Source organism: Pelodiscus sinensis, chromosome 26, assembly GCF_049634645.1.
Source record: "Pelodiscus sinensis isolate JC-2024 chromosome 26, ASM4963464v1, whole genome shotgun sequence".
NCBI classification, from domain to species: domain Eukaryota; kingdom Metazoa; phylum Chordata; order Testudines; family Trionychidae; genus Pelodiscus; species Pelodiscus sinensis.
This window is the reverse complement of record NC_134736.1, coordinates 13536589-13550995: the sequence shown is the minus strand read 5'-3', so window position 1 is coordinate 13550995 and position 14407 is coordinate 13536589. Positions and strand designations below refer to the sequence as shown.

Genomic DNA, 14407 nt, shown 5'->3' with positions numbered 1-14407 from the left:
CTGGAGAGCTCTAGATTACGTCAGGCATGTCACCGGCAGCATGTTAACCCATCCCTGTACTAATTTGTTGGCTTGTAAGCTCGGGACAACAGCCATCTCCTCGTGCTCCATGCAGGTATGGCTATAACGACATCGTCACGATCCCTGCCGGAGCTACCAACATTGACATCAAGCAGCGCAGCCACCGAGGGGTCCGGCACGATGGAAACTACCTGGCTTTGAGAACCCCGGATGGCAGGTACCTCCTGAACGGAGACTTTGCCATTTCAGCCATGGAGCAAGACATCCTGGTGAAGGGGATGATCCTGAAGTACAGTGGCTCTCTGACCACTCTGGAGCGGCTCCAGAGCTTCCGGCAGCTCCCAGAATCTCTCACTGTCCAGCTGCTGACGGTCTCCAGCGAGGTCTTCCCGCCCAAGGTGAAGTTCACTTTCTTCCTCCCCAAGGACGTGCCCTTTAGCAAGCAGAAGGTCAAGGAGAAGAAATCAGCCAACGTCATCCAGCCCATGCTGACCTCGCAGTGGGTTATGGGGGACTGGTCCGAGTGCTCCAAAACGTGCGGCTCTGGTTGGCAGAGGCGCACGGTGGACTGCCGGGACGTGGCGGGCCAGGCCTCCACCACTTGTGACAAGGCCCTGAAGCCCGAGGACCTCAAACCCTGTGGCGACCTCCCGTGCCCCATTTGGCGGATCGGCCCCTGGTCGCCCTGCTCCCGGACTTGCGGCGAGGGGGTGCGGACGCGGAGCGCCACCTGCATTGACTACGCAGGGAAGATGGCAGCCCCTGAGAAATGCAGTTCGCCTCCGCCCCAGGCAGCGACCACCGCCTGCGTGCTGCAAGACTGCTGAGCCATGGCCGGGCCGGTGCAGCCGAGACGTGCAACGCAGCCAACTACTAACCGGACCGGACCTGGCTTGGCAAGTCAAGCAGGGCCATAGGTATAAAGGTGCACTAATTAACCTGAGCAGGCCCCCCGGGGCACACCTGCTTGGAAGGCTGACAGAGCTCACAGAACAACCACTTGTTTCTGGTTCCATCCCCTGCCAATAGACATCTACCTCAGCAGGGGGAGGGAAAGAGCACAGGGCAGCGGAGGAGCCCTGCGATGTATTGTTACTGGCTAGCAGCTGATGAACTTTAATTTAAATTCTAGGCTATTTCCAAAAAGGACGAGCTGAGTCTCACCCGCCACCGAGTCATCTTCATTCTTTACCACAGGTCACCTAAGAGACTGCTCGGCAAGGAGGCTGAGGGGTAGGGTAGCGGGCTGGCTTCCTCATTCAGAAGGTTAACCATCAGGTCTGGGGCGGGCGGGAGGGGGGGGCTGCCACACCCTCTGTCTTGACGTGGTTTCCATTGCCTTCAGGGTTGACAATTCGGCTTGATGGCTCCCAGCACCCCCACTGTACAAACGGTTCCAGTCTCCCTGAGTTTAGTGCGGGCTTTTTTAAAAACCCTTCTATGGGATGAAGGGCTTGATCCTACGGCCATTCTTCTGGTAGAACTCCCCTACGCTTCAGTAAAGCCTGTGCAGGTTAAGGCCCAGCTTGTAGTAACAGTCTCTCCTGGAATTGACCCAATTAGTAGAAGGCTTCTGCGTCCACCATTGGGTCACTCTGCCCCGACCCAGCTCCAGTGGTGTTCAGACCGGGGCTTTGGTTCCACCCCTCTGAAGCCGGGGTTCTCTGCACAACTTTGGAAGTTAGTTGTGGCTCAGATTTTGGTCGTCTTTACCCCAACGTTGGGGGGTGGGGGTGGATCCAGGGCGGTTGTTCAGGGCCATCTCTAGTCTCAGATGGTTGCATGTGGCTGTCCAACATCCTGACAGATGAAAGGAAAGGGAACAAAGTTGGTCCAGGACTGGGCACATGGGCCACGGAAGCCCAGTGAAAAGTCAGCCTGCAAAGTCAAACCCAGCATGGCCCAGGTACATCTGAATCTTTCTGCCTTGTCTCGCTCCGTTAGCCTGCGCAGCCAGCCAGGAGGCAGGGTGCTGGGGGCAGGGGACTGAGCTCCGCCTACTCCTGAGTCTAAAGGACATTAACTCCTTTATGCAGCCTTAGATGGGTCACTTTGCCTCAGTTTCCCCAGCTGTAAAATGGGGCTGTTGGCATTGCCCTGACTCACAGGGTCTCATGAGGATTAGCTGATGTTTGTACAGTGCTTTGGAAGGGGAGGGGAAAGTGCTTATGGCATAATGTAAGGTAGATGCTGCATTGCAACTATGCCCTGTCTCCATCAGCCCTTGAGTGCAAGCTAGTGGTTCCTTGCCTATAGAAGCCCTCCTTGGTTTTCAGCCAACTGAGTGGTTTATCAGCAGTGTGCTTAGTTATGCAGATAACCCACAAACCTGGGTCTAGAATCCAAAAGTCCCCAGAACTCTAGGGTGCTGGGATCCGGGTTTGGGTCAATCCCTATTGAAGACATGGTGAATTTGTTATGGTCGGGCCTGAGTCTGGATTCTGAGCCCCACAACAGTTGAGGGTGTTTAGAACTAAGGTTTTGGATCAGGCCCTTCACAAGTCTGCTTGATGGCTGCAGTGTATTTCATGTAAAGGGCAGCAGGAATAGGGAAAGGGCTGAAACACACGGTTTGGCTATTCAGTTAAACTCCAGCCCTTTCTTTTACAAAATCTAGCCAGCTGTCTAGAAGCTGGGTAGAAATCCTCTGGTTGCCTTTGAGTATTTCAGTCAGTCTCTCAATCTTGGGCTGAACCAAAACCCCAGACCGGAAAGCTCTCGATTTGAGGGTTCAAAATCCAGATCCAAAAGTGTGGTCTAGTCAGCCAGGGAGTGTAGATCTAGACTCTTACAGAGAGAGCTTTGAGCTTTGGACTCTGATCTGAAGTTGGCGTAAGGAAGGCTGGTTCTTACCCAGAACAGATCCAAAGCTCTTTCCCAAACCCGTGCTGAATCCAGATACAACCTTTGTGCTGCTGCCTCTGCATTTCTAGGTTCTGGATGCCGATGTACCACGAGAACAGCTGCTGGCACCAGGAATCTTTCTAGAAAGCCTGTCCTCACCAGACATCTAGCTTAATCTTGAACACCTAGCAGGTTCAAGCCCTGATCTTCCTCCAGCAGAATATGGATAACTCCCCCTGAAGCCAGGTGAAGTTATTCTTACCCTGGGGGCTGGCTGGAGTGTGGAGCTGGTTGTTTGCTGTAATCAATCTCAAGTTTGCCCTCCAGCAAATATCACGGGAAATCCTTACAACTCCGTAGTTGGCTTATTGCAGGACACAGCAGCGAGTGCGTTTCTCACCTTCTGGTCTGAAAAGGTGGGTGCAGAGCACGTCCTGAACTCAGTAGCATCCTCCTCCATTGTGTTGCACAGCGTACAGAACAGGTGGACCCAAGCCAGAGGGCGCATGTCGGGTTCCAGACTTTCAAAAAATTCAGGGGGTTCGGGATTTCTGTCAGGCCCCTTTATGGAGCGAATGGCAGCTGCAAAGCTTGGAGCCAGTGCTCAATTTCCCTAGTTTGGGGCTCCGTTCAGGCCTCTCTCTAATGAACACACGCAGCAGGCTGCTCTCACTCCAGGAATTTAAACCATCTCACATGCTCCAGCAAATAGCTGGGTGCTGAAGTCATGCTTCCTTGCTTTGGCATTTTTTCTTCAAGTGTGTGAGTGGTTTAACTCAGAAGCAACTGTATGTCTTTTCTCCGGGGTTGTAGCGCCCATTAGAGAGAGGTCAGAAACTGCAGGCTGAGTTTTCCCTGAGAACGTGCCAAGGAAAGCAAATACGCTAATAATGAAACCCACACTTGAGTTAAACAAGTAGATAGACCTCCTCCATGGCTACGTCTAGACTAGCATGGTTTTCCAGAAATGCTTTTAACGGAAAAGTTTTCCGTTAAAAGCATTTTCGAAACAGAGCGTCTAGATTGGCACGGACGCTTTTCCGCAAAAGCACTTTTTGCGGAAAAGCATCGGTGGCCAATCTAGACGCGCTTTTCTGCAAAAAAAAGCCCCGATCGCCATTTTCGCGATCGGGGCTTTTTTGCAGAAAACAAATCTCAGCTGTCTACACTGGCCCTTTTGCGCAAAAGTTTTGCACAAAAGGGACTTTTGCCCAAACGGGAGCAGCATAGTATTTCCGCAAAAAGCACTGATTTCTTACAGTAGGAAGTCAGTGCTTTTGCGGAAATTCAAGTGGCCAGTGTAGACAGCTGGCAAGTTTTTCCGGAAAAGCGGCTGATTTTCAGGAAAAACTGGCCAGTCTAGACACAGCCCATCTGTTTACGTCCATGGGGCGATTCATCAGCTAGAACTTCTTGCACGTGCAGGGTTCCCAGAACAGACAAATCCCACGCAGTGTGATATTTTCATTTGACTCCCAGTTGTTTTCTAGCTCTGCTTGTATTCCTCTTAATCCCAATAGTGTCTAATAGGACGATTAGGCCACAATTCAGCAAGAAGAACACACCTCGCTGTAAGCACCAGAGTAGTCCCGTGGACTTCAGTGAGCCTAAAGTTAAGACTGAGTTTAAGTGTTTCCCTGGATCACTGAGGGGGAGAATGCATTGGTGGTATATAAAACTATGGAAAAAACACTGCTGAGTTGTGCTCTATTGGTCCCTCATACTGCAGTAGCACCGTAGCCAGCCTTTGCACTCGTGCTGTTTTGTGTCTTTTCAGCCCAAGCCTGTGTCTCTAAGCTCAATGTGGGAATTCATTACAGCAGTTGCATTCCTGCTACTGAGGGTTAATAGTGTAACGCCAGCATGTGAGGTCCAGCACGGACCACCGAGAAGTAAAACTAACCTCAAGGTGACAAAAGCAGGAAACCTGCCAGTTCCAAATTCACGCCACTAGCAGTTCTGTCTATTTTAAGCAGACCTTTTGGGTCTCTTGTTCTCACTCTTCCAGTTACCGTAGATCACTGGAAATTCACTCTCAGCGCAAAGTTTGGATCAGGATCAGAACTTCTCCGTGGGATGTTCTGATCCCAGGTATTGGAGCCCAGACCAGATGCATGTTTCACTGGGGATGATTGTTTTGGAATTCCTGACCTATCCTTCTCTTAGAAACATGTAGCATTTATGGGGATGTAAGTCAAATAAGTTATATACAGGATATATATAGAAAGAGAAATATGTATATCTGTTTCCCTTCAGTGAAGGATTGTAGCAGTGTACTGAGCCTCTTGTGTAAGATATTTATTATGAGTTTTTGTTTTGTACAGTAGCTGCCCGAAAAGAAGGTGAAACTGTGTTTGTTTTAACATGCTGCTGCCATCCCCTCCCCCCCCATCCTACACCTGCAATCACGTGACGGGGGAGAAAATCTCGCTAATCTTTCTAACTGCTTAATTACTCAACTGGTATCTCACTACTGTTTGGTGCGCAAAGCAGGACACAATTTCCAATCAAGCTTTGTAATCATAACCAATCAATAGAAATAAACATTCTAATTTTATTTTAACAAAGAAATATTTTCCTGTTTTATGCTGGATTTGGTTTTGTTAATATTTGGAAATGGATAATCTAATTGTAATGATAGCCTTTATCCCTTAATAAAGGACTTCCTGGAAATAACTCCACTGTCGGTTTTGTTTTCCATCGGTTAGATGTAGTTTTATGAATACTTTGCTCTGTGAGCTTCATCTGTCCGACCAATGAGCCTTATTTCTGATCCTCACTTTTCCCTTTTTTTATGACACTTTTTAGAAAAGTGTCTCTGGGTTTTAAAATAATGAAACAACCCCACTTACAACAGGAGGCAATCAAAAAAAGAGAAAAAAGATCTGTAAGAAATTTTGAAGTTGTTTCCATATTCTGGCTTGCTTGTGTGGCATTAGTGGGCACTCCAGAGCTTTGTGAGTTATTAGGGCTGAGAAGAAATTTGGTCTCGTGGTTAAAATACACAGGCAGGCATTACCGGGTGTTTTAGTGAACTTTGATGCCAAATGAATTATTCAACATTTATGCTGGTGTCAGCATAAGCAGGATTTGGTCCCTATTGTTATAAAGGTAGTATCGTCCGCTAAAAACACAGCTGTTAAAGACTGGCACTTCCAACACCGTATTAGGTAGCAAACTACAGGATTCATGGCCTGAGTTTAAAGGGTATCTCACTTCACAGAATAGAGATGGTCTGCCTGCCTCAAAGCCAACCTTTGTTGGACTCCCTCTCATTCCCTTAAGTGACTTAGGCCCTGATTCAACAAACCACCTAAGCACACACTTCAAGTCAAGCACGCGTGTAAGTTTTGTGCCATAGACACATAGGGTATGTCTACACTTGCACCCTCTTTCGAGAGAGAGGGATGCAAATGTAGATATTTGAAATTGCAAATGAAGCCAGGATTTAAATATCCCGCGCTTCATTTGCATAGTCACATTATGGCGCTATTTCAAAATAGCGCTATTTCAAAAAAAGAAATGCTGTCTAGACGCGGTTATTTTGGGAGAAAACCCTTCTTCTGAAATATCCCTTATTCCTCCTACAACGAGGTTTACCAGTTATTTCGGAAGAAGGGTTTTCACCCGAAATAACTGCGTCTAGACAGTGTTTCTTTTTTCGAAATAGCGCCATTTCAAAATAGCGCCATAATGTGACTATGCAAATGAAGCATGGGATATTTAAATCCCAGCTTCATTTGCAATTTTGAATGTCTATATTTGCATCCCTCTGTCAAAAGAGGGTGCAAGTGTAGCCACACCCATAGTGACGTAGCAATATATAACATATGCCTTTGCAGCATATATAATCCCTTCTGAATTTATCCTAGGGGCATTCCATGCTATTCCCACTGATTTCAGTGGCGTTACTATAGATTTACACCAGTGTCTCTGAGCAGAACTTGACCCATTACTGGGCTTATGTGCTACTTGGGTATTTTTGATTCCATCATGGATTCACATTAGCCTTGCTTCTGTAGACAGTACTGTCACCCCAGAAGCCTTCTGCAGAAACACAGCTGTGCATTATATAGAGGCTGAGTTTATCTTCTCAGTAGGACCTGGTTGCTCCTCAGTCATGCTGTTTATACATAGAGCCCGGTCCTGGGGATGGCTGACATGCCTGGAAGGTAAAATGAAACCAGCACACACGGTACATTTAAACAAAGCCCTTGCTGAAAACTCTCCCACCCCGGTGGAATACTAAGCTGTGGGTCTGAAATGACAACGAGAATCTGAATAGAAGATTCCGCTCCCAAAGCAGAGCGTGCAGGTGGGAAATGGCTTCTCCCTTTGCATCTTCCCCTCTCCGGTTCCTCTGTCGGCCACGCGCCTGTTCGGAGCCACGTGGACAAGCTGGGGCGTGGGGGCAGTTGGGGCCCTATGTGGTGGTGCTCAGACGAATGGGATTGAAGGGCAGCTTTAAGCCCCACACTAACACCCTCCTGTGAGGGAGGGATTGCCGTGCTATAGGGACACACGGGCTGTGCTGCCTTCCCCCAACATTCCCGTGGCTGCTTGCTGGGTGGTACAGGGGTTACTGCAGCACCACTGCACCCCCGCAGGAATTTGCAGGGCCCGGGGAATGACTTCCTGGGGCCACCAGACCTGCAGAGACCAGCTGAGGTGCTGGAGGGGCAGCTAGTGAAGGAAATGATTCCCCAGGCGGCTTGTGTATCAGAGCCCTGAAGTGAGTGGCAGACTGATAGTGACTTATCCCAGGACACTGGTGCTTTCAGGAGAAGTGGGCCCAGCTTCCCTCCCAGCTGAGACTCAGCAAGCGGCTCCAGAAGCCATCAGGAGGCTGTCAGAGAGAGCTGCGAAAGGGGGGTTGGCTTCTGTGGCAGGCCACAGAGCAGAGCTGGGAGAGAGATGTGGGAAAAGGCCTCTAGGCCCCGCACAAGATCCCAGGCCAGGAGCAAAGAGCAGTTTCCCTTTGCAGCTGTGATATGAAACCATGGTGTGATTTAACTGTTAATCAATCTATGCCAGGAAGCATTTACTGTATTATTCTCCCATTGAACGATCAGCTGGCACTAAGGGTATGTCTACACTACCCCGCTAGTTCGAACTAGCGGGGTAATGTAGGCATACCGCACTTGCAAATGAAGCCCGGGATTTGAATTTCCCGGGCTTCATTTGCATAAGCCGGGCTCCGCCATTTTTAAATCCCGGCTGGGATGAGGAGTAACGGTAGTTCGAACTAGGAAGCCTAGTCCGAACTACCTAGTTCGTGCCGCGTGTAGCCGCGCGGCACGGGATTCGAACCAGCCGGGATTTAAAAATGGTGGCGCCCGGCTTATGCAAATGTGGTATGCCTACATTACCCCGCTAGTTCGAACTAGCGGGGTAGTGTAGACATACCCTAAGTTATTAACTTACTTCCCATGCAAATAATATATAGAAACTAAATAGAAACTAAGCTAAAATATTTCCCCATTATATTGTTTAAATAGTAAATGAAACAATAAATTCATGCTCCTGGGTTCTGTTGGCTAATATTCATCAGCTTGGCTCCTGAACCACTGAGGTTCCCTTTCCCCTTAGTTAAGGCTACCGCCGCAGATTTCCTTCTCTCTCTCTATCCCTAAATAAGTGGCCTGATTTCCAAAGGCTCCGGATGCTTGCACTTCTAGTGACCTCACTGGCATTCGTTGGCATTGAGAACCTCTGAAAATCAACTCGCTTTCATTCAGGTGTCTAAACAAAGATTTAGGGTCCTAATGTGGGCGTCCAGGTTTGCACTGCTTGGCCATAGGGCTCCCGTGTGATTAGAAGTGGTTCAGAATCAGCTTCTAGAGCCAGCCTTGGCCAGAAAGAGGAGGGATCGTTCTCTGGCCACAATTAGGCTATGTCTACACTGCAAGCTTCTTTCACAAGAACTGTTTTGTGCAAGAGTTCTTGTGCAAAAGGTCTTGCACAAGAGCGCGTCCACACTGCCATGTGCTTTTGCTCAAGAGTGTCCGTGGCAGTGTGGACGCTCTCTTGTGCAAGAAACCTCTGTTGCCTTTCCACACTGCCTTCTTGTGCAAGAGCTCTTGTGCAAGAGGGCTTATTCCTCGTGGGGAGAGGAATAACTCTTGTGCAAGAAGCCCTCCGTTCCGACGCTTTACTGTAAATTTACTTGCGCACGAACACACGTGCAGTGTAGACGCTCGGCAAGTTTTTTGCGCAAGAAGGGATGTTCTTGCGCAAGAAGCCTGCAGTGTAGACGTAGCCTTAATGTTCTGAGTGACTCCTGTTCCGGGCAATCGGGCAAGGAGCTGAGACGCGATGAAGTCCATGGCAGCTGAGATTCAGGCCCCTTGGCAGAGGCCTTCTTTTCTTATGGCCCTTGGGAGCTGTTTGCCTGAGCCAGTGCCTGTTTGCCTGTGTGCTCCCCTGGCTTCCTCCAATTACGTGGCCATCTGACCGTCCTGGGGCAAGTGGCTCTCTCTCATTCCCGGTGCGTCTGCTCACAAGAAAATCTTGTCTCCCAATGACGCCTGAGAGGCCAGCTCAGAGCGCTGGTGGCTGGAACGCTGTTCCTAGCAGGACTCAAATGCCAGTCACCCTATTCTGACAGGCTTTTTACGTCCGGAACGTCCCCTTCCGCCCGGGCGCAGAGCCATGGGGCAGTCGGTCCCGGTTTTGCCTTTCTTTTCTCTCGTGTCATTGCTTTACCGAATGGCAACTAAGAACCCGATCCTGTGACTCCCTGGCAGTTGAGGCCCTCAGCGGGCGCAGGCTCCGACCCGCAGGCACTATGGGGGGCACCCGCAGTGGCAGAGTGGCTTTCGCTGCAGGGCCCCGTCACTGCCTTTGGATTACTCCGTCACACTGACCGAGTGTCCTGCGCCGGAAAGTCCTGCTGTGGCTGCACACGAGAGAAAACCACGTAAAACATAACTGGAGAAAAAAATTGCAGTTGCCAAGCAACGGAGGCAGTGGACTTGAGCTAAAGTTAGTTAACGGCCCTTTCCAGATTAATATGAAGAGGTGAGCTGGGGAGCCATGATGCAGCCTTAAAAGCTTTGGGGCTCAGTGACGGCATGGGGGGAATAGCGCGAGGGTTTCCCTATGGAGCTAAAGAGGCTGGATTAGCACGGCAGGGAGACAGCCTTTGCGGAGTGTTGTTTGTAAAGGATTTGACTTGGTTCCTGGGTAGGAGGCTGTGATGGCGTCTGCCCCGCGTTGGCCTAAGAAGGGTTAAATCCAGCGTGGAGAGAGGGCGGGGGCTGTGCAGCAAGCAGCTGAGGCAGATCTAGCCAGTCAGGGCCCAGCTGAGGGCTGTTTAAATAAGGGCTCCTGAGAGGCGGCTTTACCTGGCTGTCAGGGAAGCTGGAGGCTTCCTGAGACAGAGCAGGGCTGGGGGGCTCTGGCCTGACCTTGCTCCCAGGTTTCAAGGCCTGAGGATACTAGGACTGTAGGGCCACAGCCAGGGTAGGCAAAGGCAGCGGGTCCACACCCCCTTGCCTCTGACGAGTGGCCATGTCAGCTGCAGTGTGCCCCTGAGGCAGAGGCTAGATGGCGACTGGCAGTGGGTCACTGAGGCAAGGTGGGTGTAGGAGGTTGGAGGTTCCCTGAGGGGGAGGACCCCAGAGCGTGGGGGCCCTGTGGCCAGGCAGCGGGGAGGGCGCTGTGGCCTGAAAGGGACGCGGGTCCTAACACAAAGTGGGGGAGAATAAAAGGTAACAGCAGGCACGGCTCCAGCCAGAAGGGGGCGCTCCACTGCTGAATGGGGCTAATTCCCACATGACCAGCAGGAGGCGCCCTTGTGGTGTTGCACCCTGTTACAGAGGCAAAGGTGAAAGCAAGCTAGTGCACCCTCGTGTGGTGCACCAGTAAGAAAGTGTCTGGCTGGGGGTGTGGCTCTGATCCACCCTCTTTGCACCTGTCCTTCCCCCACACCTTCCTGAGCTGAGGCTGGGAGCAAAGGCCCCAGAGCAAGAGCCACCGGGAGAGCCCCTGGCACACGGGGCCAGCAGCCAGGATCCTAGGGGTGTTGCAGCATTCCCTGCACCCCTAGTTCTCTTCCCATTCCTACAGGCACTGCCCCCCACAGCTCCCATTGGCTGGGAACAGGTGCAGCATGGGACTGACCCAGCCCTGAGCCCCCATGGCCGCATTCCACCCTACACCACATGTGCCAACCCCATCCTGATTCGTGGAACCCCACAGCAAACCTCTGCCCTGAGACCCCCTCCCCCCATTCCACTGCCCCGAGAGACCCCCAGACCTCTGCCCTGAGACCCCCTCCCCTCATTCTGCTGCCCTGAGAGAGCCCCAGTCCTCTGTCCTGAGTCCTCCCCAAGGGGGGGGGATACGACAGTACCAGTAAGAAATGTAAGTTACTTTCACCCCAGGAGGTGATGTACAAGACCCAAAGATGCCAGAGAACCTGAATCAAAATGGAAATAGCATCTCGCTGAAGTCAATGGACATTGTCCCATTGGCTACAAGGGGCTGCTCACGTAACATCCCCCGGCACCAGAGCAGGAATGACATGCTCCGACGAGTGAGCACTCCAGAGAAGGGCCAGGCCCTGTAGCGCTGCAGCAGGAGCCTTAAAATCAGACGCGCTACTGGCCGAGGGCAACTCCCAACCGCTCTGCGCTTTGTACATGTACAGAAAGGGGAACACAACACTGAGTGTGCAGGCAGTTCGGCGGCTCAGTGAATCTGTTATGTGCTCTGAGATCTTCTAGGGGAAAATCTATGGAAGCAGGGGAAAAGTTCTGCATAGATTGCAAATTCTGAGGAAGAAGCAGTCCCCGGTGAGTAGCAGGTGCAAAAGTGGCATCCTGGTGGAATCATTCCTGTAACTGTACTAAGGCTGCCTGTCTAGGAATGTAGCTCCAAACACCCAAGGTCAAAAATATTTCCAGTCTGAGAAGTTTTGGCAGCAGGAAGAACAGAACTGCCCTGAAAGGAAACAGCCCGGGAGGGGAGAAGAGGTCTCAGTGTGTAGAGACCAAGCAATCACAGCTCTGGCTTGTCAGGGTTCAGCCTGAGAAAAATTTGTCATCTCCAATCCTTGATATCAGAAAGGCAATCACACCGCACCGGCCATCGTCAGGGCCAAGAGGGCTACTTAGGTGTCTTCTGCAGAGACAGGGAACTGGAATCTCCGAGCCAGACAAGAGCTAGGACTACCAAATTCGACATATAGTTTCCCCTTATCATAGCTTAAAGCATCGTAAGGGCTTGGTTGTGCCAAGAAAATGGGATGTGTCTTGTATGGAATTGCTTTTCATTAAACCAAACAGAAAAGAGAATTGCCAAAGCAAGTACAGTCCTCAAAGCTGACACATCTGAGCAAATGTTGAAAGTGACTGAAGCAAGATGAGCCAGAAAAATAAGATGAGCCTAGAATAGGATTGCTTCTCAATAAACCTTACAAAAAAGAGAGAAGATGGAGAAATTTCGAGTGGTGCTCTGTTTTGGCAAAGGCAAATCAATGCTTAACATTTGAAAATAGAAGACAGTGTTGTTGGAAATCAAATTGATCGTAGCCTTTTTTTTGTTAAAACTTAGTGACTGATAAGTGTTTATAGGGATGAAGAAACAAAATACACTTGATGGAATTCCTGAATTACAAACCCAAGCAATGCTGGGTAAATCTGCTAGTCAGAGATAAAGATTTAAGCGATACTCAGAAAGGATAATGGAAAGATCTGGTTACATGTAGAAAGTAAGGTGCAACCCACTCCTTCAGGTTTACTCTTCACTTTCATTGGGTAAAATGCTTTTCTAAAGTAGTTTCTCACCAAAAGCATTCTTGCAGCATTTCCGGCTGAGAGAGGCTGGAATTCCATTTTCCTGAATCTATTGCACTTCTCAATTTCTTTGGCCTTCTTCCTATATCCCAAATTTCCTCCTCTACCTCAGAGTCCATTGTCTTTCCATCCAAGACAGGACAACCACTTGTAGCGTCACTAATGTGCAGCCCCAATGTTAACTTCACATCCTCTTGCTGACTAGGACTGCAGACGCGGCCATCACTGTGTTTGACTTGCAATGCTTAACATACATCAGAGACAGGGAGAGGTAACAAGATATGCTTTTGCTGACAGAGACCTTGGTTGTCATCTGCCTTGTTGCATGGTTTTAGTAAGCACAGATAACTAATTAAATATTATTCTCTGTACATTTCACAATGCTATTAATGACACCAACTTTAATTCGTACCTTGCAAAACACTAGCTATGGATAAGTAATGTGAAAGCAGTGCTAGGTGTAGTGAGTTTGTCAGTCCTGTTAGGAGTTGCTGATACAGAATGGTGAATCCTTTCCCAACTGGCCTTTGTGCCACAGAATTTCAGGATTCTCCAAGAACAAGAGAGAATACTTGGAAGAACAAAAATGAATGCAAAGCCTTGTGAAGTCAAACTAAGTCTTTCTCCTGGAGCAAGTTTCTGCAGAAAGAAGAATGTCGGGGAGGGGGAAGGGCAAGAAACACACTGACCTGCCTGTCTTCCCAACCTGCCTTATGCTCTTTGAGGGGCTGAAGCTGAAAGGGAGACACGTGAATTACTGCATTCGCCGGTCATGTCCCCGCATGACTGCGTGGTAAATACCAAGCAACCGTGTCACATCGCTAAAACCTGTGCAGCTTGGCATCTGCGTGCATGTTAAGTTAATGACTTCACTTTGCTTCAGTCATAAGCAGCTGCCAAAGTCTGAGCAAATGAATCAGTGAGGGCTGGGAAAACAGAACTAAAAATGTGATTTGAAAAAGCCGGCGGAAGGGGGTCATGCAATTGGCAGACCTTGCTGAATGGCGCTGGGTCAATGGGCTGTTCTAGAGTTCAGCAACTGTCGCAGTTGGTTGAGTGACTCCAGCTGGGGATGCTAAGCAGCCTTATGGAGTTTTCTGTGGGAAGCAAAGTGCATCCACACAGAAAACCTGTCTGATCCCGCAGCCACTGACTCCCAGAAGTAATCCTTCTTCCCTTGAATTCAAGGGTCTGCTTATGGACGTAAGAGTTTGCAGGATCAGGCCTCCTCCCCACCATGCACCGAAGGATAGGGCCAGACCCTCAGCGGGTGTAAATAGCACTGCTCCATTGACTTTAATGGAAGTTGGCTCATTTACACTTAGAGGTACCCATATGCATTGTCCATTGTCGTTTCCTTGTTCCGCGTTTTACAAAAGGACAGCTCTTTGCCTGTGATCACATACATTATATCATCTGCGACTAGAACTGCTTTTCACTATATCTGTGGAAGTGCCTGGCTGACCCTCCCCTCCACTTCCAGGCGTTTTCACTATAGACGACGTAACAACAATGGCTCGTTTCATCATGCAGTGACATGACACTTTTGTTCCCACTTCTGAACTGAATGTAATAGACCTTCACCAACCCGCACGTGTACAAACAAAGCCCGATGTGAACACCACTATAGGGAACTTCATCCCTTTGTCTCTGAAGTAGCTGAGCAGTGATGGGGTATTGCTCAAAATGCTCCTCTGGTCTGTTCTGCTGTGACAAGTCTTATGTGTTTATTTTTAGGCCAT

The 14407-nt window shown here is 49.7% G+C and overlaps 1 protein-coding gene across 1 annotated transcript in view; it reads left to right on the top strand.

The window, feature by feature from the left end:
* ADAMTS8 (ADAM metallopeptidase with thrombospondin type 1 motif 8) overlaps window positions 1-5556 on the top strand; it is a 33678-nt gene extending 28122 nt beyond the window's left edge. Inside the window, exon 9 of the mRNA XM_075909634.1 lies at window positions 116-5556. Coding sequence (XP_075765749.1) covers window positions 116-848 — 733 coding nt within the window. The 3' untranslated portion in view covers window positions 849-5556. The remainder of the gene's footprint in view (window positions 1-115) is intronic.
* The last annotated feature ends 8851 nt before the right edge of the window (window positions 5557-14407 follow it).